The sequence below is a fragment of the Gopherus evgoodei genome, chromosome 2, assembly GCF_007399415.2.
Source record: "Gopherus evgoodei ecotype Sinaloan lineage chromosome 2, rGopEvg1_v1.p, whole genome shotgun sequence".
Classification (NCBI taxonomy): Eukaryota; Metazoa; Chordata; order Testudines; family Testudinidae; genus Gopherus; species Gopherus evgoodei.
In genome coordinates, this window is record NC_044323.1 from 253800919 (window position 1) to 253825506 (window position 24588).

Genomic DNA, 24588 nt, shown 5'->3' on the forward strand with positions numbered 1-24588 from the left:
AACAGTGTGTGCATTTTTGGTTTCCCACATTTAAGAAGATGAATTCAAACTGAAACAGATGCAGAGAAGGGCTACTAAGATGATCAGAGGAATGCAGAATCTACTTTGCAAGAGGAGACTTAAGGAGTTTGGCTTGTTTAGCATGACAAAACGAAGGCTGAAGGGTGATAGGCCTGCATTCTATAAATACATCAGAGGGATAAACTGCAGGGAAGGAAAGGCATTAATTAACTTAATGGCCAATGTTGGAACAAGAACAAATGGACATAAACTGGAAATCAATAAGCTTTAGGCCTGAACTTAGGTGAAGGTTTCTAACCATCAGAGGAGTGATGTTCTGGAACAGCCTTCCAAAGGGAGTAGTGGGGGCAAAAAACCTAACTTGTTTTAAGACTGAGCTTAATAAGTTTATGGAGGACATGGTTTGATGAGATTGGCCCATATGCTATCGTAGGCAATCAGGACTGCTATTAGCAAATATCTCCAACAGCCAGAGGTGGGACACTAGATGAGATGGGTTCTGAATTACAACAGAGAATTCTTCCCAGGTGTCCGGCTGGCGTGTCTTGTCCACATATTCATGGTCTAACTCAGGGGTCGACAACCTTTCAGAAGTGGTGTGCCGAGTCTTCATTTATTCATTTTAATTTAAGGTTTCATGTGCCGGTAATACATTTTAATGGTTTTTAGAAGGTCTCTCTCTATAAGTCTATATATTATATAATTAAACTATTGTAGTACTGTAAAATAAACGTTTTCAAAATGTTTAAGAAGCTGCATTTAAAATTAAAATGTTGATCTTACGCCGCCAGCCCGCTGCTGGTCTGGGGTTCTGTTTACCTAGGCCGGCAGCGGGCTGAGCGAGGCCTGCGGCCGGGACCCTGGCTAGCAAGAGTCCAGCAGCCAGAACCCCAGACCAGCAGCAGACTGTGCGGGGCCGGCTGCTGGGACCCCAGACTAGCAGTGCGCTGAGCAGTTCAGCCCACTCCTGCTCAAGGGTTCCATCCGCCGGCTCCTGCCAGCCGAGACCCCAGCTTCCGGACCCGCTCAGCCCGCTGCCGGTCTAGGGTTCTGTTCACCTAGGCTGGCAGTGGGCTGAGCGGGGCCTGTGGCCAGGACCCAGCTGGGAAGGGTCTGGCAGCCAGAACCCCAGGCTGGAAGCAGGCTGTGCGGGGCCAGCAGCTGGGACCCCAGACCAGCAGTGGGCTGAGCGGCTCAGCCAACTCCCACTCAAGGGTTCCATCCGCCGGCTCCTGACAGCCGGGATCCCGGCTTCCGGACCCGCTCAGCCTGCTGCCGGTCTGGGGTCCCGACCCTGCCCACATACAGTGGGCACCTACCTTCTCCCTGGTTCTGGCCCATTCCCTTCCTCTCTCTGCACTAAGCTGAGGGTGGGAGTGTACTGAGCACAGGGCTTGGGGTGAAAGGTCTGGCCAGGAGCTAGAATAGGGAGGGGGCTCAGGGTTGGGGCAGGAGGTTTGGGTCTGGGGCACTTACCTGGGCAGCTCCCATTTGGTGCAAGAGGTGCAGGTGGGAATGTGGGGGTGGGGGGTGCAGGAGCTCCCATTTGGTACTCAGGGTGGGGGTGGGAACGTGGAGGGTGCAAGAGTCAGGATGTAGGGGGTGCATGAGGTGTGGGGGGCCTGGTATGTGGGGGGACACAAGAGTCAGGGTAGAGGGCATGTGAGGGGGGTGCAGGTGTCAGGGCAGGGGGGGGTGAGCTGGGTATGTGGGGTGGCAGAGTCAGGGCTGGGGTCGTGGGGGAGGTGTGAAGGAGTCAAGCAGAGGACTGGATGTGTATGAAGGGAGTACAGGGCTCAGTGCAGGGGCCTAGGGGGTGTGCGGGGCACAGGGCTCAGGACAGAGGGCTGGGAGATGTAGGGGGGTCAGGGCAGAGGGCTGGGTGCGTGAGGGAGGAGTCAGGGCTCAGGGCAGAGGGCTGGGAGGTGTGTGCAGGAGGGTCAGGGCAGGGGGTTGGAAGGGATATGCCCCTATTCCACTCCCCCCTTCTTCTCTGTGAGCATGCTGACTCTGCTCCTTCCCGACCCCATCCCAGCACAAGGGCCATCAGCTGATCAACGGAGAGGCGGGGGAGCAGGCAGGACCAAGCTTCTTCCCCCTGCCCCCGCGGGGGGGCGGGGAGCAGAGGGCGGAGAAGAGCGGGCTGGGCTGGATTTTTAATGGCATGCTGCAATCCCGGCACGCAGCAGCATGCCATTAAAAATCGACTCGCATGCTGTCTTTGGTACGTGTGCCATAGGTTGCCGACCCCTAGTCTAACTGATCACCATATTTGGGTCAGGAAGGAATTTTCTCCCAGATCAGACTGGCAGGTGCTCTGGGGGTTTCTTGCCTTCTTCTGCAGCCTGGGACATGGGTTACTTGCTGGTTTGAACTAAAGTAAATGGTGAATTTTCTGTCACTTGAAGTCTTAAATCAAGATTTGAGGACTTCCATAACTCAGCAAGAGGTTTTGGGCCTACTACAGGAGAGGGTGGCTGAGGTTCCGTGGCTTGCAAAGTGCAGGAAGTCAGACTAGATGTTCATGATGGTCCCTTCTAGCTTAAAGTCTACGGGTCTATGAACACCATTAGGACAACGGAGTGGGATGTTGCTCTTAGTGCTCACAATTTATGAAGAAGAGTAGATCACAAAAGTTGTTTGCTTTACAGATTTTTCCTTTGTTTTACAAATATATATATGACACAGACATCTTTCATCTGGTCCTTTCATTTCTGCTAATACTGTGGAGACATCCCTCATTCAGATTCCAAGCCAGCAAAGCACTTAAGCCCATGCATAACATTAATCATATGGGTACTCCTACTGAAGTCAACAAAAGTGCTTCCATGCTTAAAGTTACACATATGAGCAATTAAAAACACAGGATGAGATTCTGTGCCGCACTTCTAAGAGGCACAGTACAGAATTTGCCACTATGCAAGGGGAAAGGGTAGATGGTTTTAAGCCTCCTTTGGACCTTCCCCATCCTAGGCTATTTTGGGAAGCTAGAAAAAGCTCCAGCATAACTCAGATAGGCCTGTTAGGCCTGTCTAAGGATATGTCAACACCACAAACGAAAGTGTAATTGTCCTGCAGGAAGGCATACCCACATTAGTTTTAATCTGGCCAGGGCGGGTAACAAGAGTAGTAGTGAAGTCAGGGTGGCACTGGCTTCAGCACAAGCTAGCTGCCCCAATGCAAGCCTGCTGAGGACTCTAGTGCAGGACTCTAGTTTCTAGGCTGCACTACGGTCCATGTTATTAGACAAAATGTGGTGGGTGGCATATCCATGCTACTTGATCTCCACCTAGATCAGACTTGATCTCCACCTAGTTCAGGATTTTGTCTGACAGTGGCCAGTCCCAGACGCTTTAGAGGAAGGTGCAAGAAACCATAGCAGGTAGATGTGGGATAATCTGCCCCCATATTAGGTCTCCTCCTGATCTCTTATAATTAGAGATTGGCTTAATCCCTAAAACAAGTTTTAATATCACTTCCAAAAACTATTAATTAAGAATGTAAAAATGGCCATACCGGATCAGACTAATGGTTCATCTAGCGCAGTATCCTGTCTTTCGACAGAAGACTGTGCCAGATGCCTCAGGGAGAAACGAACACAACAGGGCATTTTATTCAGCGATCCATCCCGTCATCCAGTCCCAGCTTCTGGCAATCAGAGGTTTAGGGACACAGAGCATGATGCTGTTTCCCTGGCTAATAGCCATTGATGGACTTATCCCCCATGAACTTATTTAATTTGTTTTTCAAACCATTTATACTTTTGGCCTTCAACGCGTCCCCTGGAAATGAGTTCCACATGTTGATTGGGCACTGTGTGAGAAAGTATATCTATGTTTGTTTTAAACCTGCTGCCTATTGATTTTGTTGGGTAACACATGAACCAGGGTTCACATGAAGGGGTAAATAGCACTTCCTTATTCACTTTCTCCACACCATTCATGATTTTATAACCTTCTATTATATCTCTCCTTAGTCCTCCCAGTCTTTTTAATTCTCCTCATATGGAAGCTGTTCCATACCCTTAATCATTTTTGTTGCCCTTCTCTGTACTTTTTCCAATTCTAATATATTTTTAAATGGGCCAACAAGAATTGCAAGCAGTTTTCAACAGTATTCAACATGTCAGCATACCACTCCAAGTGTGACTTCAAGATATGTTTGAGTGGTACAGCTAATTTAGATACTATCATTTTGTACAGACATTTAGAACTATGTTTTTCAGTGTGCATTACTTTGCATTTATCAACACTGAAATTCATCAAGACATAAGACCAGCCATACTGGGTCAGACCAAAGGTCCATCTAGCCCTGTATCCTGTCTCCCGGCAGTGGTCAATGCCAGGTGCTTCAAAGGGAATGAACATAACAGGTAATCATCAAGTGATTCATCCCATCACTCATTCCCAGCTTCTGGCAAACAGAGCCTTGGGACACCATCCCTGCCACTTTGTTGCCCAGTCACCTAGTTTCGTGAGATCCACTCGTAACTCTTCACAGTCTGCTTTGGACTTATTCATCCTAAGTAATTTTGTATCATCTGCAAACTCACCACCTCACTGTTTATTCCTTTTGCCAAATCATTTATGAATATATTGAACAGCACTGGTCTCATTATAGATCCTTGGGGAACTCTGCTATTTACCCCTTTCCACCGTGAAAACACCAAACACTTTTATTTTAAGACCAAGGTGACAGCCATACAAATGTCCAATCTCTTTTGAATTTAGTTAAATTCTCAGCCTCAACGACTTCCTGCAGATCCACTTCTGACAATTTAACTTTTAATATCATGCTTGCTTAAAGATACATCTCTCCCACACAAAGTGTCACATTAGGTGACACAATCACTGACAAATTTCTCTGCTGCAACAAAAGTATCTTTGCAACACTGGGCTTCTGTGGCAACAACAAGGAAGGTTACCCTGGGAGCTTGGTACATCCACACTACACCTACTGTGCAATGGGACACAAAGGACATATGACCGTAAATGAATATTTCCCATCTCCTCATTAACTGCTGCAAGGGAGAAATGCACCATAGGCTCCAGAAAAGCACTCTTATTCCTGACTTCTCCCCTCATCCTGACTCACATAACCTTATCAAATTGTCCCTTTTATAATTTCTCTCCCATTTCCCCCTTTCTCCATCGCCCACCCCTTTAACTTCCTCCACTATCAATTCCTATTTTCTTACTCTGCTCCCTCCTCATTAACACTCACCCCGTTTCTACGCTGCCAGTCACCTGCACAAGCCACACAAGCCATACTAAAGTTGAAGGGGCAGCGAATATCCACTGTTGTAGCTACAATGCATCAAGCATCTGACCAGGCCAGGGCTTCACCGTGTGATACGAGGGCACTGGGAGGGTCTCCTCTGCATGCTTATGCCATTGTGGCCCCCCCACCCGGATCTGGAACAGGCAGCGTCACCCTCCCAGTCCTTGTCCCTGCCCTTATAGAGCCCACCCCGAGGCTCGCCCCTGCCTGAGCTCTCCCACGAATCCTTGCCCCAGCCAGAGTCCCCGCGCTCTTGAGCGGACCGGTCCAGAGGAGAGGGGAGGACCTCTCTGGCTCCCTCTCTCTTTCTTTGAGGGCAGCTGTACCTCCGCGCTCTGGTGCTTGAAAGTGTCTAAAAACAGCAGCTCCGTTGCAGTGTCAGCCGCCATCTTTGCTCAGTAGCAGCGGAAGCACTTCCGGGTGAACACAAGCGCTTCCAGGGTCGCTCGCGGTGCCTGCGCCCTCCAGCCCCTCCCTGAGGGGCTCTCTGGAGCGCGCATGCGCACGCTGCTGCGGTTGCGGCCGAGTGAGTGTGAGGAGGAGGGAGCGTGGCGGAAGGAAGGAGGGGCGGAACGCTCGTTGGGGGAGAGGCGGCGTGTAGTGTCGACGGGGCCCGCGCGCGGCAGCAGGTGGTGCGGAAGAGCAACGCATAGTGCGGCGAGCCCCGCCTCCCGCCTCCCCCCCCCCCCCCCATCCGCGGCTTGCGCTGCCAGCTCTGCCGGCTCATAGACTCTAGGACTGGAAGGGACCTCGAGAGGTCATTGAGTCCAGTCCCCTGCCCTCATGGCAGGACCAAATACTGTCTAGACCATCCCTAATAGACATTTATCTAACCTACTCTTAAATATCTCCAGAGATGGAGATTCCACAACTTCCCTAGGCAATTTATTCCAGTGTTTAACTACCCTGACAGTTAGGAACTTTTTCCTAATGTCCAACCTAAATCTCCCTTGCTGCAGTTTAAGCCTATTGCTTCTTGTTCTATCATTGGAGGCTAAGGTGAACAAGTTTTCTCCCTCCTCCTGATGACACCTTTTTAGATACCTGAAAACTGCTATCATGTCCCCTCTCAAGTCTTCTCTTTTCCAAACTAAACAAACCCAATTCCTTCAGCCTTCCTTCATAGGTCATGTTCTCAAGACCTTTAATCATTCTCGTTGCTCTTCTCTGGACCCCCTCCAATTTCTCCACATCTTTCTTGAAATGCGGTGCCCAGAACTGGACACAATACTCCAGTTGAGGCCTAACCAGCGCAGAGTAAAGCAGAAGAATGACTTCTCGTGTCTTGTTTACAACACACCTGTTAATGCATCCCAGAATCATGTTTGCTTTTTTTGCAACAGTATCACACTGTTGACTCATATTTAGCTTGTGGTCCACTCTGACCCCTAGACCTCTTTCTGCCATACTCCTTCCTAGACAGTCTCTTCCCATTCTGTATGTGTGAAACTGATTGTTCCTTCCTAGGTGGAGCACTTTGCATTTATTTTTATTGAACTTCATCCTGTTTACCTCAGACCATTTCTCCAATTTGTCCAGATCATTTTGAATTTTGACTCTGTCCTCCAAAGCAGTTGCAATCCCTCCCAGTTTGGTATCGTCCACAAACTTAATAAGCGTACTTTCTATGCCAACATCTAAATCATTGATGAAGATATTGAACAGAACCGGTCCCAAAACAGACCCCTGCGGAACCCCACTTGTTATACCTTTCCAGCAGGACTGGGAGCCATTAACAACTACTCTCTGAGTATGGTTATCCAGCCAGTTATGCACCCACCTTATAGTAGCCCCATCTAAATTGTACTTTCCTAGTTTATCTATGAGAATATCATGCGAGACTGTATCAAATGCCTTACTAAAGTCTAGGTATATCACATCCACCGCTTCTCCCTTATCCACAAGGCTCGTTAGCCTATCAAAGAACGCTATCAGATTAGTTTGACATGATTTGTTCTTTACAAATCCATGCTGGCTATTCCCTATCACCTTACCACCTTCCAAGTGTTTGCAGATGATTTCTTTGATTACCTGCTCCATTATCTTCCCTGGCACAGAAGTTAAACTAACTGGTCTGTAGTTTCCTGGGTTGTTTTTATTTCCCTTTTTATAGATGGGCACTATATTTGCCCCCTTCCAGTCTTCTGGAATCTCCCCCGTCTCCCATGATTTCCCAAAGATAATAGCTAGCGGCTTAGATACCTCTTCTATTAACTCCTTGAGTATTCTAGGATGCATTTTCATCAGGCCCTGGTGACTAACTTTTCTAAGTGATTTTTTACTTGCTCTTTTCTTATTTTCTCTTCTAAACCTACCCTCTTCCCATAAGCATTCACTATACTAGACATTCCTTCAGACTTCTCAGTGAAGACCGAAACAAAGAAGTCATTAAGCATCTCTGCCATTTCCAAGGCTCGAAGTGTCCTGTAGTGGCGGGAGAAATGTGCTGGTTGCATTTGTGTGACTCCACCGGCTGTGTGCACTGAGCCCTGTAGTGCAGGCGAGGGCCCATCAGCTGTGTTTATATTGCATTCAGCGCCATAGAATTTCATTGGAGGGTTTATTTAAGGCGAGGGAGAACATTGAACTGGAGCAGAGGGGAATGCTCACTACGTAGGATTCTCCTTCCAGGTGCTGTCATGGTATCGTCTCCCACTAGAAAACCTCTCGGGAAGGGGACTCCTGTTATTAAGACAGGTAATAGTAGTGTGGGGCTTGATTATTAGAAATACAGCTAGTTGAGTTTGTGGTGACAGAGAACCACATTGTGATTTGCCTGTTGGGTGCAAAGGTTGTGGCTACCTCAAAGCATCTAGACCAGTAGTTCTCAAACTTTTGTACTGGTGGCCCCTTTCACATAGGAAGCCTCTGAGTGTGACACAACCCCCCCTTACAAAATAAAAACACTTTTTTATATATTCAACACCATTATAAATGCTGGAGGCAAAGGGGGGGGGTTGGGGTGGAGATTGACAGCTCGTGACTCCCCCATGTAATACCCTCGTGACCCCCTGTGGGGTCCTGACCCCGAGTTTGAGAACCCCTGATCTAGACAGTGTTATGTGCAGCGCTGGGGAAGAGCTGGAGGTCATGGTACATGAAGGTACCAATAACAGGGAAAGGCAGGAGGGAGGTCCTGAAGGTCAAATTAGGCTGCTAGGTAAGAGATTAAAGTTCAGAACCTCAGTAGTCACATTATCTGAAACTGTTTCCAGTTCGCCACACACGGCCAGAGTAGACAGGCAGAACTGAAGGGTTTTCGTGCATGGATGAGACTATAGTATTTGGAGGAGGGATTTAGGTTTATTAGGAATTGGGGAACCTTTTGGGAAAGGAGGAGACCACAAAAGGAGGATAGGCTCAACCTATACCGAAATGGAACCAGACTGTTGGCATTGTTAAAGTTAGAATCAGGACTCACAATTTGTCAGACCACTCTGTTTATTAGCGCAGCGCTCCGCCAATAACATTCAGAATATGTGAGTGGCCATGCAAGGCCCAAACAATCTTATTTATACAGATAAAAGAGCGGGAATTAGACAAAGGGACAAAGAAAGCAAAACAGTAAAATTTACCTGGGGCACAGCATGCATATTCTATTTTTTTACTAACTGTTATTGATTTAAGGCTAATACTTTATCAATTGCCCTTAAATGGTGCAATTGTTTTCTGTTAATGTCTGTATTCCTGACACCTGGATTGCAACATTCCAACAATTTGCTTAAAGGTACAGACAACATTTTTTTAATCCTTTCTATTCTTACAATATAATTTATTTTACTTTTACAATCCCTCCTTTTGGTCAGGTGTACGCCATGACCAACCCGTACTGGGTTCCACAAATTAACCATTCCTTATCTCTTTGTTTATCAGTGATATTTAAAATTATTATATTAGCACTCTGTTTTGGGGCAGTTATCTGGGTGACACAATTTTGGATACAACAGGAGATTAACTGAAAGCATACAAAAATTACTAAGATTTCAAACAGGATAGTTAGGGCTCCCTGAAACGACCAGTTTTCTATGCCAGAGAAATTGAACAGGTTACTTAGCCACTTCCATAAAGAACTTAGCTCTTTATGGGAAAGATATGCGATTTGTTCTAAGTGGCTAGCGCAATTTATTACTTCATTGGTATTGTTAGGTATAAACGAACAACATTCTTTCCCAATGAGAGCACAGGTTCCTCCTTTGGCCGCCAGCACTATGTCTAATGCTTGACGGTTTTGGAGGGCCACCTGTCTGATTACCCCTGTTTTTTTGGCCAGGGTTTTTAAACTTTCTCCGGTTTCATTTGCCATTATTTTAACCACTGCTTGTAACCTTAGGAGTTTTTCTGCGTGGTGTATTACTTCCCCAAGTGGGATAAAGAAAGTGCCAATGGCCTCTTCCCAAGTTAACGGGCTTATGTTATGTAAATACCATTGGGCATTTAGTAAGTCCCTTCTTTTTCGCCTGAAATTACGGAGGCGTTCTCGTGAGAGGGACTCTAGTACCCGGAATTGTGGAAAGAGTTGGGCGGGATAACAGATACCTGACCAGTTAGCTGGTAATACAGTATAAGCTTTGGTTCCACAAACCCAGTGATGGCCTATTAAGGCCGGGAAGGGTCGATTGCATCCATTTGTTACATAGGTATTTGCAAATGAGGAGTAATATTCTCCAAAGGGCACAGGTTAATCCTCTGTAAGCAGAGTCAGGATGAGCTCTACCCTGACATCTGGTGGAAAGAATTTCAGAGAGTGTATTTGCATAGGCACGCCTACTCCATCCCAGGCTGCCAAGCTGTGGGACTGCTTTGTGACAGAAATGACTCAACCTCAGCTGGGTGGTACTTGCTAGACAAGGGACATGGGTTCCAAAACCCAGTGAATTGAGAGAGGCTGGGAACAGGTATTTGTGCCTGGTGGTGCTGTCTCCTTGTGGAGCCAGAAGCACCAGTTCCACCCCCTCCTCTCTCCACTGTGGAATGTCAGAGTTGATTTTTTTTATTCCCTCAAGAATCTAGATACAGGTTACTGAGCTGAACTCACTTTGGGCTAATGGTGCACTAGCACTGGGGCTCTCCTACTAAGAGCTGAGATCACTAAGAGTTGAAATCACTAAAGAGCTGAAATTACTGAGCTGAGAGCACTGAGTACTGTGCTAACTAGTGGGGGAGCCTGAAGCTATACTGTGGAACAGAGCAGCTGGCGGAGTGGAGCAGTTTGTGGGGATGGCTGGAGCGGATCACGGGACAGCTGGTGGAGCAGAGCAGCTGGCAGAGCAGAGTAGCTGTGGGACGGTGGAGGAGCAAGTGGAGCGGCTGGTAAAGCGGAGCAGTTCATGGAGAAGGCAGAAGCAGAACCCACAGAGAGGCAGGGCAGTTGGCCCCAGACCACGTAAGGTGCCCCTTTCTACCCAGGCTGGGGGGAGGGACCTCTACAGGTAAACTCTCAAACTCTGGGGTGGCATTGACCAGAGACTTTTGGGTTGTTGGACTTTGGGGTGATTGGACTTAAAACCCTAAGGGGAAAAAGAACATTGCCAAACGTACTTGGAGGTGGGTTTTGTTTATGGTTTGTGTTATAACCCTAACCCTGTTTGTGGTGTTTCTCCAATGGGATGCCGCATTGATTCCTTCCTTTATTAAAAAGATTTTGCTACACTCAGACTCCGTGCTTGCGAGAGGGGAAGTATTGCCTCCTAGATGCACCCAGGAGGGTGTGGTATGTAAGTGTCCCAGGTCACTGGGTGGACGCTCGAGCTGGTTATGCATTGTGTTACTGAAATGGAACCCCTGGATACTGAACCCGGCCCTTGTTGCTGCCAACTCAGAGGGGCAGAAGGGTTACACCTCCTTACGAGGAGTGGTAGTGTTTGTATGGCATTGGAAGATTGTATTATTTTTACTAAGATTACCGTAGGGGGAACATGAGACTGATTTTTCTGTTTGATTCCAGGTTGAGAAAAAAATTATATCCCCATACCCAACCTGCCACTCGTTAGTTTTGTTTGAATAATCCCATACGCCATTTGCCACAATATGCTGAAAGCAACGGCGTTTTCCCAGATCCAGCCCTGTCCCATTACACACCCAACACCAATGACCTTTTCCCCCCACCACACTTATTCATTTAGATACATTTATTCCCACTGCTTTCCAAGTGTCATTGCTGTTTCATGTTTTGTTAAATGGACAAGGTCCTCCAGTGAGGTCTGGAGAATTCAGTGGGATAGCCAGGACAGGAACACCAGCTTGAGAGTGGGCTGGGATGTGGCTGCAGACCCAGCATTTAGAAATATTAAGAGTCTGAGCTATTCACACTTGCTTCTGGATAAAAGAATTGTCATTGTGGGCTTTCCAGACCTTAAGACCCAGCAGCCGAGGAACAGGCGCCACCAGAGGCTCATGTTGGAGGCAAGACCCTTCTGGTTCTGACAACCTCAACTGAGGGAACCGCAGTCGCGATTTTATGTCCACAAGGCAGCAGGCGCCAGGCTCACTACTGCTGCTTCTTGGACCTTGCTTTAGGTCGTCGTCTGCTTCTGGCAACCCTTGCGAGAGCATAGATTGTAAGGTATTGCAGGCTGTTTCTCTATGTCTTCTTCTGGAGTTAAAACTGACTCTGCGCAGCCCTGAGGTGTTGAATGGTTTGCCGGGGAGAGTGTCTTTTTACACTGTGAAGCATGTATTCATGCTGCGATGCCAGATAGCTTAACAGCTGTCTGGGTAGTAAGCAGTACCTGATGAGGACCCTTCCACCGAGGTTCCAAGGCGTGTTTTCGATGGTGATGCCGTACATAGACCCAGTCACCTGGCTCAAGATTGTGGCAGGCATCAGAGGTGGGTTCCGTCGGCCAGGCAGCTTGAACTTGTGAATGGAAGTGACTTACAGCTTGCATTAATCTCTTGCAATATTGAAGGAGCGTACTGTGAGTCAAGTTCAAGTCTGGGACTGGAGTAATGGCAGCCACAGTTTGCATAGGGCATCCCATAACGATTTCAAAAGGACTCAGTTTATGCCTTTGGCATGGAGTGGATCACATTTTTATAAGGGCTAGTGGTAAAGCTGCTGGCCAGCTTAACCCTGTGGAGTTACAAATCTTAGCAAGTTTATTCTTAAGTACACCATTTTGCCTTTCCACAGCACTTGCACTTTGTGGGTGGTAAGGACAGTGCAGCAGGTGTGTGACATGTAATATACGATCCAGGTGTTGAACAATTTGTCCAGTAGAGTGTGTACCCCGGTCACTGGACAGAGTGGCAGGAATTCCCTTGGCAGGCATAATATGGTTTAACAAACATTTAGCAACGGACAGTGAGTCAGCCTTGCGACAAGAAAAGCCTTCAATCCAACCAGAAAATAAACATACCATAACCAAAATAAATTCAAATCGTTGACACTTAGGCTTTTGTACAAAATCAAGTTGCAATGCAAGAAAGGTGCTTGGGGCAAGCCCCAGAATCCCTGAGCCACTTAACAGGTTTACCAATATTGTGGCTATGGCAAGTGGTGCAGGCGACACAGTGGCGGGCTGCAAAAGAGTTAAAATGGGGAGCCCACCATCCCGCCTTAGTTAGAGCAGAGACCATTCCCTCCTTTCCGACATGCGAAACACCATGTAGCAGGGCGGCCAGCGATGGGTAGAATGAAAAGAGGGCTACAAAGGCACCAGTGGGCGAGCGCCAAAGGGAATCAGGATGTAGAGAGCAACCCTGGGCAATCCAGGAGTCTTTTTTCAGTTTCTGGGGCAGAGTCCTGGAGCAGGGTGAGGTCAATGAGGGACAGTGATGGTACAGAAACAGAGGGAACTTAGAAATGCATCTGGGGAAGGTTCTATGGCAGCAGCATGTTTAGCAGAGGCATCAGCAAATGCGTTACCCTTAGCAACATCAGTGTCTGCCATCGAGTGGCCAGGGCACTTAACAATAGCCAGGGCAGAGGGAAGTAAAACTGCACACAGGGAGCAGCGATATAGGGGCCATTCTTAATAGGGATACCAGCAGATGTAAGGAAACCCCGAGTTTGCCAGAGGGTACCAAAGTTACGTACAACCCCAAAAGCATAGCGAGAGTCAGTGTAAATGGTGGCGGAGTGTCCCTCCACCAAAAAGCAGGCACGGGTGAGGGCAACTAATTCAGCATCTTGTGCTGAGGTTACAGAAGGTAAAGGCGCAGCTTTTAGGGTTTTAGAAAGTGACACTACAGCGTATCCTGCAAGGAGATGACCTTGGTTGTCTCGAAAACAGGAACCATCAGTAAACAAAACAAGGTCAGAGTTAGGGAGAGGGACATCAGAAAGGTCAGAGCGCGGGACGGTGATAGCAGAGACAGTTGCAAGGCAGTTGTGAGGATCACCGTCATTAGACAAAGGAAGGAGAGTGGCAGGATTTAACTGAGAACAGCGCTTTATAGTGATATATGAGGCCGACAGCAGTAGAAGTTCATACCTGGTAAGGCGAGCGGAGGAGAGGTGGCTTGTATTGCGTTGTAACAGCAGAGTTTTTACAGAGTGAGGGACCATGAGAGTAAGGGGGGAGCGAAGGACAAAGGATTCAGACATTTCGACTAGGCGTGCTGCAGCAGGCCTTGGGCCACAGGGTCCAAAGTGGCAGAGAAATAAGCTACTGGCGGTTCTTGCCTCCGTGCACCTGAATGAGAACTCCAAGTGCACATCCAGATTGTTCATGGCAGAAAAGGGTAAAAGGTTTAGAATAGTCTGGTAGCCCTAAAGCGGGGGGCAGAAGCCAAACCTTGTTTGAGGGAAACAAAGGCAGAGTCTGCTTCAGGTGGCCATGGCATGGGATTAGGCACAGAGAGTTGAGTGAGTTCCTGTAGAGGTTTTGCAAATGAGGCATATTGGGGAATCCATTGCCTGCAAAATCCAGCCATGCCCAAAAATTTTCAGACCTGGCGCGGAGTGCAGGGTCGGGGAAAGCTAAGGATAGCCTGGACATGGGTAGGAGAAAGCGTACGGGAACCCTGGGAGAGGAGAAAACCAAGGTATGTGACAGAGATTTGACAGAGCTGTAGTTTAGAGCGAGAAGCCTTGTGACCTTTGTTTGCTAGGGCAGTAAGGAGCACTAAAGAATCAGTTTCTGAGGCAGATAACGAGGGGGAACAGAGGAGCAGATCATCTACATATTGGACTAGAGTGGACCCAGATGGGAAAACAAGGTCAGCTAGGTCTCGGGCTAATGCCTGGGAGAAATAAGATGGACTTTCCGTATAGCCCTGAGGGAGCGTGGTCCATGTATATTGCTGTCCCCTGTAGGAAAAGGCAAAGAGGTACTGGGAGTCAGGGTGAACCAGAACAGAAAAGAAAGCAGAACACAAATCAACAACAGTAAAATGAGTTGCAGCTAGTGGGATAGAAGCCAGGATCGTTGCTGGGTTTGGGAGAACAGGAAAAGCAGGTATAGCAATATGATTAATGGCTCGAAGGTCCTGAACAAATCGCCCTGATTTGCCATCAGCTTTTCGCACGGGGAGGATAGGAGTGTTACAGGGACTGGAACAGGGAACAATAATGCCTTGCTCCTGCAGGGCAGTTATCACCGGAGCAATGCCAGCCTCTTCCTCAGGGTTTAAAGGGTACTAGGATAGGCGAGGCAGGGGTTTGGAAGAGTTAACAGTAATGCAGACAGGATCAGTATTTAAGCGGCCCACCTCAGAGGGATGGGTTGGCCACAGAGAGGATGGGACCTGCGAAATTAGGTGCTCAAGGGATGGGACTAGTGAGCAACAAGGGACCGGAGTAGAAAGGGACGTTTCAGACAGCAGGGAGGCTACAGAATCACTCAGGGAAGACTGGGGAATTTGTAAATAGACCCCATCCGAGGAACAGTATATGGTGCAGCCAAGCTTACATAACAGATCATGACCCAAAAGGTTTACCGGAGTGGAATTAGAAAGAAGGAAAGCATGATCCGCAGAAGGGGGACCAACCTGGACCGGTAGAGGTTTTGAAAGGGGATAAGGGGTTGGGACTCTGGAATGCCCACAGTGGACACGGTTTTTCCGGAGCGGTCGGTAGTACGAACTGCAGAGAGTGAAGCTCCCGTATTAACAAGGAAAGGGAGAGAAAAATCATTGATAGTTAACACACACTCACCCATGGGAGTGAGAGGTAGTAAAGGGGCTAAAATTTCCTGAGGTTCCCCGGTGTCCTGTCGTGTGGGGCAAAGTAAGGCTGGGTGCTGGCAGGGAGTTTAACTGGTTGTTCACAGAGTTACCAGGCCAGCTTGGACACTCATTCTTCCAATGTTCCAGCTGTTTACAGTAATTACAAACATCCCCATAACCGAAAAACCCAGTTCCCTGTCCACTCCCACGACCACGTCCCTGTCCCTGGTATTTTCCCCATCCCCGGTACTGTTTGCCCTGCCCTGAATAATGCTATATTTGCAAGGCCATTAACTGCTGAGCTGATTCCTCTTCCTTTCCTTTTAAAGTATGTTGGCAGTGCTCTGCCACTGTTTGCAATTTGTCCATGGTTTCGGTCTCCCATCCAACATTTATTCGTTTTAGCAGATTGCCAATAGCAGGCAGGAGGCCATTAACAAATGCACTAGCCAGGGCGCCCTGTCCATTTGTATCTGGTTGCTGTATACCAGAATGTTGCAGAAAAATGTCAGTTAGCCGGGTGCTATAGTCACCCGGGTTTTCTCCCTGTCGTTGCTTACAGCTATTTATGGCCGTCCAGTTGGTTTTAGGAGTCCATACCCGAGGGATGGCTTCAAATAGATTTTTAGCTCGTTCCTTACACTTTTTTCGGTATTCAGCATTAGGACCAGTGTCTGGCAAAGTAGAGTGGCGGTCAGCAGTGAGCCATTTTTCATGCTTACTAGGGCTGTTACAAGTAGCTTGCACAGCTGCAGGAGGTCTGCCTCAGAGGGTTTATAGGTATCACACACTAACAAAAATTCCTCTGCAAATTTGGTAGGATTTTCTTGGGGCTTTGGAAACCCTTTTATAATTGAAAGGAGCTCAGTGCGAGTCCAGGGTTTATAGCTCCAAGTGGGACCCCCGTCCTGGTCCCCAGTATGCAGGATTTGGAGGCGATCCTGGATATTTTTAAGGCCCAAGCGCGAGCTTTTACCAGGCAGAGTGAATCCAGAGGAATGGGGGGTCTCGGCAGTACCGGATGATCCGGACGGGTCTGAACTGGAGATCTCTGGGAATTGTTCCTGATCTGGGAGATCTGGTAACAGTTGAGCTGGGGCATGGGTGGCCATCTATTGATTCGACGCAAGGCTGCCAGGCCAATTAATGCGTCTTCTTCATCCTCGTCCCCGGAATCTAGCAAGGGGGTTTCTTCGTCTTTTCCCACCCGGAGACAGGAGTATGAAGGGGGGTCTGCTTGGAGAACAGGGTAAAGGGGAGCGCTCGGTCTAGTGGTGGGAGAGGAGGTTTCCAATAAAGCTTTTAACTTATCATTTGAATCTTTGAGAGAGGTGAGTTTCGATTCTGTCCATCTACGATTTGCCTCTTCCCACCGTTGCATGAAACAATCGACCTCTCCTTTTGCCAGTTTAGTTTTAGATTGGCCGAGTTTGTCTTTTAAGACATCTACTCGATCCTTATCCCAAGATCCTAACAGTGGCCACTGAGTTTTGGGAGCTCCCTGAGTTAGCCTAGACCATTTTTCCAGAAACTTACAGAAGACCAGACCCTTCCTAAAATACATAAAATGAGCTGGAGTTCCTTTAGGGAACTGCCCGGGCTTAGACATCTGGTTACCCATACAGGAGGACTTCACACACCAATCACGCAAGAAGGAAATTAGGGTTCGTCAGAGCGATGCCCAGTGCAACACACAAAAGGAGCCCACAGGCTACTGCCTCAATCGCCCTTGCTTTCACACTAAAGGTTTTACCCAAGGTGCGGTGCGGCTGCAATTGTGCAGATTTCACTCACTCAGACCGCGGGGACAGGAACCCCTTGGTCAGCCGATCCCCAGACGGAGACGGCATCCAGACTCAAAACACTCCACAGGGAGGACGGATAGACACAGAGACAGGACAGTCCTCAGTTCGGACAAAACACAGAAATAATTACCTGACCAGATTCCTGATGTCAGATCCCGGGATCCCTACCAGAACAGAGTGGGAATCAACAGGTTCGATGGCGTAGACTTCACTGTGGTCGTGCACCTTTCCGTTCTAGTGGAGGCCGCTTGGGCCAAATGCCCAGGTGCCGGCTGCCACGGTCGTCCTACAAAAACGGTCAGGAATCACACAGCCCCAGTGAAGACGGTTGCCATCTCGGTGGAACCTCCAAATTGTTAAAGTTAGAATCAGGACTCACAATTTGTCAGACCACTCTGTTTATTAGCGCAGCGCTCCGCCAATAACATTCAGAATATGTGAGTGGCCATGCAAGGCCCAAACAGTCTTATTTATACAGATAAAAGAGCGGGAATTAGACAAAGGGACAAAGAAAGCAAAACAGTAAAATTTACCTGGGGCACAGCATGCATATTCTATTTTTTTACTAACTGTTATTGATTTAAGGCTAATACTTTACCAATTGCCCTTAAATTGTGCAATTGTTTTCTGTTAATGTCTGTATTCCTGACACCTGGATTGCAACATTCCAACAATTTGCTTAAAGGTACAGACAACTTTTTTTAATCCTTTCTATTCTTACAATATAATTTATTTTACTTTTACAGCATGTACAATTAAAAAGGTAGAGGAGTTTTTAAACTAATCACTGGGGGAAAGATAACAGGTGCAGAGAAGCGCATGCATGGGTAGCAGGTATAATAGGCTGGGGAGGCAGAGCCTCCCTTAGTGCTGCTGCCGGACCCCTGGTTTGGGAGTGAAGTTTTTGGTTTATTATGCCCCATGCAGGCTCTGGAGCGGCTGAGGCGGTGGTATGTGCTATTCAGCTTCCTGGGTTGATTACTGATGAACCCAAAAAGAAGGTGAGTAGCACATACTGCCTTCTTAACCACCCCGGAACCTGCATGGGGCATAGCAAAGCTTCCAGAGGAGCGTTGAGGGATGCACACTTTTCTCCGGGTGGCTTGGGGTCTGGGGAGGGGAAGCACAGCAGCAACTGGGCTAGGACTCTGGGCAGGGGGGCTCAGGGCTTTGACCAGTTGGGGGCTCCTCCAGGCAGGTGTGTGGGGGGCAACTGGGGGCTCTGGTCAGGGGGGGAGGAAGGGGGCTTTGCCTGGCTCGGGGCTCCTCCAGCCTGGGGGGGAGGGACTCCAACTGTGGGGAAAAGAGGAGGTCTCAGGGCTTTGGCCAGCTCAGGGCTCCTATGGCCGAGAGGGGGCAGAGCTGATACTAGCCTCCCCGAAGGAGGGCTCCACCCGCCACCAATGAGCACACGGTTCAGACAGAGACACCCCTTAGAGGAGGATTTATTAACAGGAATGTTCTATATCCCTGGAAAGAGGTGAGGACAAGTAGTTAAAATACAGGTAAGAGCTGAAGAGAAACAGTCAAATGAAGAAGAGTCCCATTCAGTTACGTCACAAAAAGGCAGACAACTAAAAAGTGACCAATTTTATAACTGCTTGCATACAAATGCTAGAAGTCTAGATACTGAGATGGATGAACTTCAGTGCCTGACGTTAAATGAGAATATTGATATAATAAGCATCACAGAAATTTGGTGGAGCGATGATAATCAATGGGACATGGTAATAGCAGGGTACAAAATACATAGGAATGACAGACTAGGTCATGCTGGTGAGGGGAATGGCACCATATGTGAAAGAAAGCAGTGTCAAATATAGTAAAAATCTGAAATGAATCAAACTATACCATACAATCTCTATGGACAGAAATTACATGCTTGAATAATAAGAGTGTAGCAGTAAGGATATACTACCGACCATCTGAACGGGATGATGATGGTGATTATGAAAATAGAAAACTAAGTAATAATAAGGGATTTCAACTATTCCCATATTAACTGGGTACATGTCACGTCAGGACAGGATGCAGAGATAAAGTTTCTAGACACCATTAATGACTGTTTCTTGGAGCAGCTAATTTCCCACAAGAAGAGAGGCAATTCTTGATTTAGTCCCCAAATGTCACACAGGATCTGGTCCACGAGGTGAATATTGCTGAACCACTCAGTGACAGCAACTGTAATGTATATAATTTAACATCCTTGTGGGGATAAGGAGGGGAAAACCAAATAAGCCCACCACAGTAGCATTTAACTTCAAAAAGGGGAACTATACAAAAATGAGGAAACTAATTAAATGGAACAGTCACAACAGTGAAATGCCTGCAAGCTGCATGGAAGCTTTTTAAAACACCATAATAGAGTCTCAAATTAAATATATACCCCAAATAAAAAAAGTCAGAGGACCAAAAAAAAAAAAAAAAAATGCCGCCATGGCTAAACAACAGAGTACAAGAGATGGTTAGAGGCAAAAAGGAATCCTTTTAAAATTGGAAGTCAAATCCTACTGAGGAAAATAGAAAGGAGCATAAACTCTGGCAAGTCAAGTGTAAACGTACAATTAGGCAGGTCAGAGAAGAATGTGAAGAACAACTAGCAAAAGAGACAAAAACAAAAGCACATTTCTTTAAAGTAGATCAGAAGCAGGAAAACAAAATGCTGAAGGAACATTCAAGGAAGACAAGGCAATTGTGGACAAGCTGAATGAATTTTTTACTCTTTGCTGCATAATATGAGAGGGAGATTCCCACATCTGAGTCATTTCTTAGGTGGCAAATTGAAACCTTGTCCTAGACTGAGTTGTCAATAAAAGAGGTTTTAGAACAAATTGATAAATGAAACAGTCACCAGGATAAGGTGGTATTCACCCAAGAGTTCTGAAGGAACTGAAATATAATATTGCAGAATTACTAACTGTGGTATGTAACATATTGCTTAAATCAGCCTCTGTACCAGATGACTGGAGGATAGCTAATGTAATGCTGATTTTTAAAAAAAAGGGTTCCAGAGGCGATCCTGAGAATTAGAAGCTGGTAAACCTAACTTCAGTAGTAGGCAAATTCGTTGAAACTATAGTAACAACAGAATTATCAGACACCTAGATAACATGATTTGTTGGGTAAGAGTCAAAACAGCTTTTGTAAAGGAAAATCATGCCTCACTAAACTATTAGAATTCTTTGAAGGGGTTAACATGTGGACAAGGGTGATCCAGTTAATATAGTGTATTTGGATTTAAGAAAGCCTTTGATAAGGTCCCTTGCAGAAGACTCTTAATCAAAGTAAGCAGTCATAGCATAAGAGGAAAGGTCCTCTCATGGATCAATAACTGATTAAAAGATAGGAATAAATGGTCAGTTTTCAGTATGGAGAGAGGTAAATAGCAGGGTCTTCCAAACAGCTATACTGGGACCACTGCTGTTTAACATATTCATAAAAGTGATTAGGAAAAGGGGCAACTGTAAAGTGCAAAAGTTTGCAAATGATACAAAATTACTCAAGATAGTTCAGTCAAAAGCTGACTGCAAAGGGTTACAAAGGGATTCCAAAATTGGATGACGGGGCAACAAAATGGCAGATAAATTCAATGTTGCTAAATGCAAAGTAATGCACACAGGAAAATATAATCCCAACTATATATGTGAAATGGTTTGAGCATTGCCCTGTTAAACCCAGGGTTGTGAGATCAATCCTTGAGGGGGGCGATTTAGGGATCTGGGCAAAAATCTGTCTGGGGATCGGTCTTGCTTTGAGCAGGGGATTGGACTAGATGACCTCCTGAGGTTCCTTCCAACCCTGATATTCTATGACTATGATTAAATGATGGTGTCTAAATTAGCAGTTACCACTCAAGAAAGAGATCTTGGAATCAGTGTGGATAGTTCTCTGAAAACATCTGCTCAAAAAAACTAACAGTGTTGGAAAGTGATAGATAAGAAGACTGAAATATCATAATGCTACTATATAAATCCATGTTACACCCACACCTTCAATATTGGGAGTATTCTAGTCACCCCATCTCAAAAAAGTAGGGCTGCCAGGCTATTAAAAAATTAATTATAATTACTCATGTGATTAATCGCACTGTTAATAATAGAATATCATTTATTTAAATATTTTGGCCATTTTCTACATTTTCAAATATATTGATTTCAGTTACAACAATACAAAATGTACACTTTATTTTTGATTACAAGTGTTCATACTGTAAAAAGACAAGAAATACTCTTTTTCAATTCACCTAATACAAGTACTGTAGTGCAATATCTTCATCATGAAAGTTGAACTTACAAATATAGAATTATGTACAAAAAACTGCAAAAATAGAATGTAAAATTTTAGAGCTTGCAAGTCCACTCAGTCCTACTTCTTGTTTAGCCAATTGCTTAGACAAACAAGTTTGTTTACATTTGAAGGAGATAACCCTGCCTGCTTCTTTACGATGTCACCTGTTAGTGAGAACAGGCATTCACATGGCACTGTTGTAGCTGGCGATGCAATATATTTATGTGCCAGGTGCGCTAAAGATTCATATGTCCCTTCATGTTTCAACCACCATTCCAGGGACATGCCTCCATGGTTCTGCTCGAAAACCATCCAAAGCAGTACAGACCAATGCATGCTCATTTTCATCTGCGTCAGATGCCACCAGCAGAAGGTTGATTTTCTTTTTTGGTGATCGGGTTCTGTAGTTTCTGCATCAGAGTGTTGCTCTTTTAAGACTTCTGAAAGCATGCTCCTTACCTTGTCCCTCTCAGATTTTGGAAGGCACTTCAGATTCTTAAATCTGGGTTGAGTGCTGTAGCTGTCTTTACAAATCTCACATTGGTACCTTCTTTGCATTCTGTCAAATCTACAATGGAAATGTTCTTAAAATGAACAACAACATGTGCTGGGTCATCATCATAGACTGCCATAACATGAAATATATGGCAGAATGTGGGTAGAACAGAGCAGGGGTTGCACAATTCTCCCCCAAAGAGTTCAGTCACAAATTTAATTCACACGTTTTTTTTTAATGAGCACCATTAGCATGGATGCATGTCCTCTGGAATGGTGGCTGAAGCATGAAGGGGTATACAAATATTTAGCATATCTGGCATGTAAATACCTTGGAATGCTGGCAACAAAAATGCAATGCAAATACCTGTTCTCATTTTCTGGTGACATTGTAAATAAGAAGAGGGCAGCATTATCACCTGTAATGTAAACAAACTGTTTGTCTGAACAATTGGCTGAACAAGAAGTAGGACTGAGTGGACTTGTAAGGTCTGAAGTTTTACATTGTTTTGTTTTTGAGTGCACTTATGTAACAAAAAAAATACTTTTGTAAGTACTTGTATGAGGTGAATTGAAAAATACTGTTTCTTCTGTTTATCATTTTTATAGCGCAAATATTTGTAATCAAAATATATGTTTTGATTTCAGTTACAACACAGAATACAAGATATATATGAAAATGTAGAAAAACATCCAAAATATTTCAAAAATTTCAATTGATATTCCCTTGTTTAATAGTGCAGTTAAAACTGCAATTAATTGCAATTAATTTTTTGAGTTAATAGCATGAGTTAACTGTGATTAATCGACAGCCCTACAAAAAAGACTTGGAAAAGGTACAGAGAATGGTGACAGAAATGATTAGGTGTATGGAACAGCTTCCATATGAGGAGAGATTAAAAAGACTGGGACTGTTCAGTTTGGAAAAGAGACTAGGAGGCAGGAGTGGCGCCAGACCTTCCGGCGCCCTAGGCAGAATTCGGGGGGCGGCATTTTGTGCCCTCCCCACTGGGCGCACGGGAGCTTCCGGTTCCACTCCCATCGCACCGCCGAAGAAGGACCCTCTGCTGAAATGCCACGGGCAACAGCGGCAGTCATTGAGCTGCTCAATTGCCTGCCGCTGTTTTCCGCGGCACGTCGGCAGAAGGTCCTTCTTCGGCGGTGCAACGGGAGTGGAACCAGAAGCTCCCGTGCGCCTCATGGGGTGCGCACAAAATGCCGCCCCCCGAATCCTGGCGCCCTAGGCGACCGCCTCGGGTCGCCTAATGGAAGCGCCGGCCCTGCTAGGAGGGATATGACAGAGGTCTATAAAATCATGAACGTTGTAGAGAAAATGAATAACGAAATGTTTTTAGCCCCTTCACGTAACACAGGAACCAGAGGTCTCTCCATAAAATTAATACGCATCAGGTTTAAAACAAACAAGGAAGTACTTCTTCACACAATGCACAGTTAGCCCGTGGAACTCATTACAAGGGGATGTTTAGAGCACCAGAAGTATAACTAGCTTCAAAAAAGAATTAGTTAAGTTCATGGAGAATAGGTCTATCAGTAGCTGTTAGCCAAAGTGGCTAAGCCTGACTGCCAGACACTGGGACTGGACTACAAGAATGGATTGAATCACTCAATTTTCCTGTTTTGTTCATTCCCTCTGAAGCCTGTGGTATTTGCTACTGTCAAAAGACAGGAACTGGGGCAGATGGACCACGGTCTGACCCAGTATTGCTGTTTTTAATCATGAGGTGAGAATTACTATATAGCCCAGTGGTAAGGGCACTATCTTGAGAGTGGGAAACTGCTATTTAAAACTTTTTCCCCCTTCAGGCGGAGAGCACAGAATTGAATCAGGTTTCCTACATCTGGGGTGAGTGTTCTAACCAGTGGGCTAAAGTATTAAGAGAGGGAGACACCACCACCATCTCCTTCTCATCCAGCATTTCTTGCAAGAAATAACTTGGGCACCTAAGCCTCCTGAATCAAAAGCAGAGATATTTGCCTCCCTCTACAGCCCAGATTTTACATTCCAAACTCTTGAGGGGTGGGATTTAAGACACATCCCTCTGGTCTGCATCTCCCACTGGAGAGCTTAGGTGGCTTCCTGCCCAGCATGCCAGCTTTTGTTGGTCCATTCTTAGGTGTCTGTCTTTTCCCATGTATTGTATAGGGAGCCTAGGTGTGTCTAACAGTGGGTTTGCAGATCTCGTTGTTTGAATTATTTTCCAGGCACTGAAAAGTTAGGCATTGCAATGCCTATGTCCCTTTGTAGATGTCTATACAACAAGTGCTGCAGTGGCACAACTGTGTAGACAATTGTTACAGTGATGAAAGGGAGTATATCCATCACTTGAGTAAATCCACCCTCTCTAAAGGCTTTAGCTAGGTTGAATTCTTCCATCCACCTAGCTTTATTTTAATGGGGCCTAGGTCAGCTTACCCACATCTCTCTTGGGTTTGAATTTTTCACACCACTGAGCAACGTAGTTAGGTCAACCTATGTTTTAGGTATAGATTAGGCCTAAGAGTCTCTGAAGTCAGTGGAAAGGCCCCCATCGACTTCAGAAGATTTTGGATCAGGCTACCCAGGAAGGGG

The 24588-nt window shown here is 46.2% G+C and overlaps 1 protein-coding gene across 2 annotated transcripts in view; it reads right to left on the reverse strand.

Annotated features, from left to right (window-relative positions):
• The window catches only part of VIRMA (vir like m6A methyltransferase associated), a 46065-nt gene extending 40331 nt beyond the window's left edge, over positions 1-5734 (reverse strand). For both annotated transcript variants that reach the window (XM_030553499.1, XM_030553498.1), the window contains exon 1: positions 5628-5734. In XM_030553499.1, the coding sequence (XP_030409359.1) occupies positions 5628-5690 (63 nt within the window). In that variant the 5' untranslated portion in view covers positions 5691-5734. The remainder of the gene's footprint in view (positions 1-5627) is intronic.
• Between the last annotated feature and the right edge of the window lie 18854 nt (positions 5735-24588).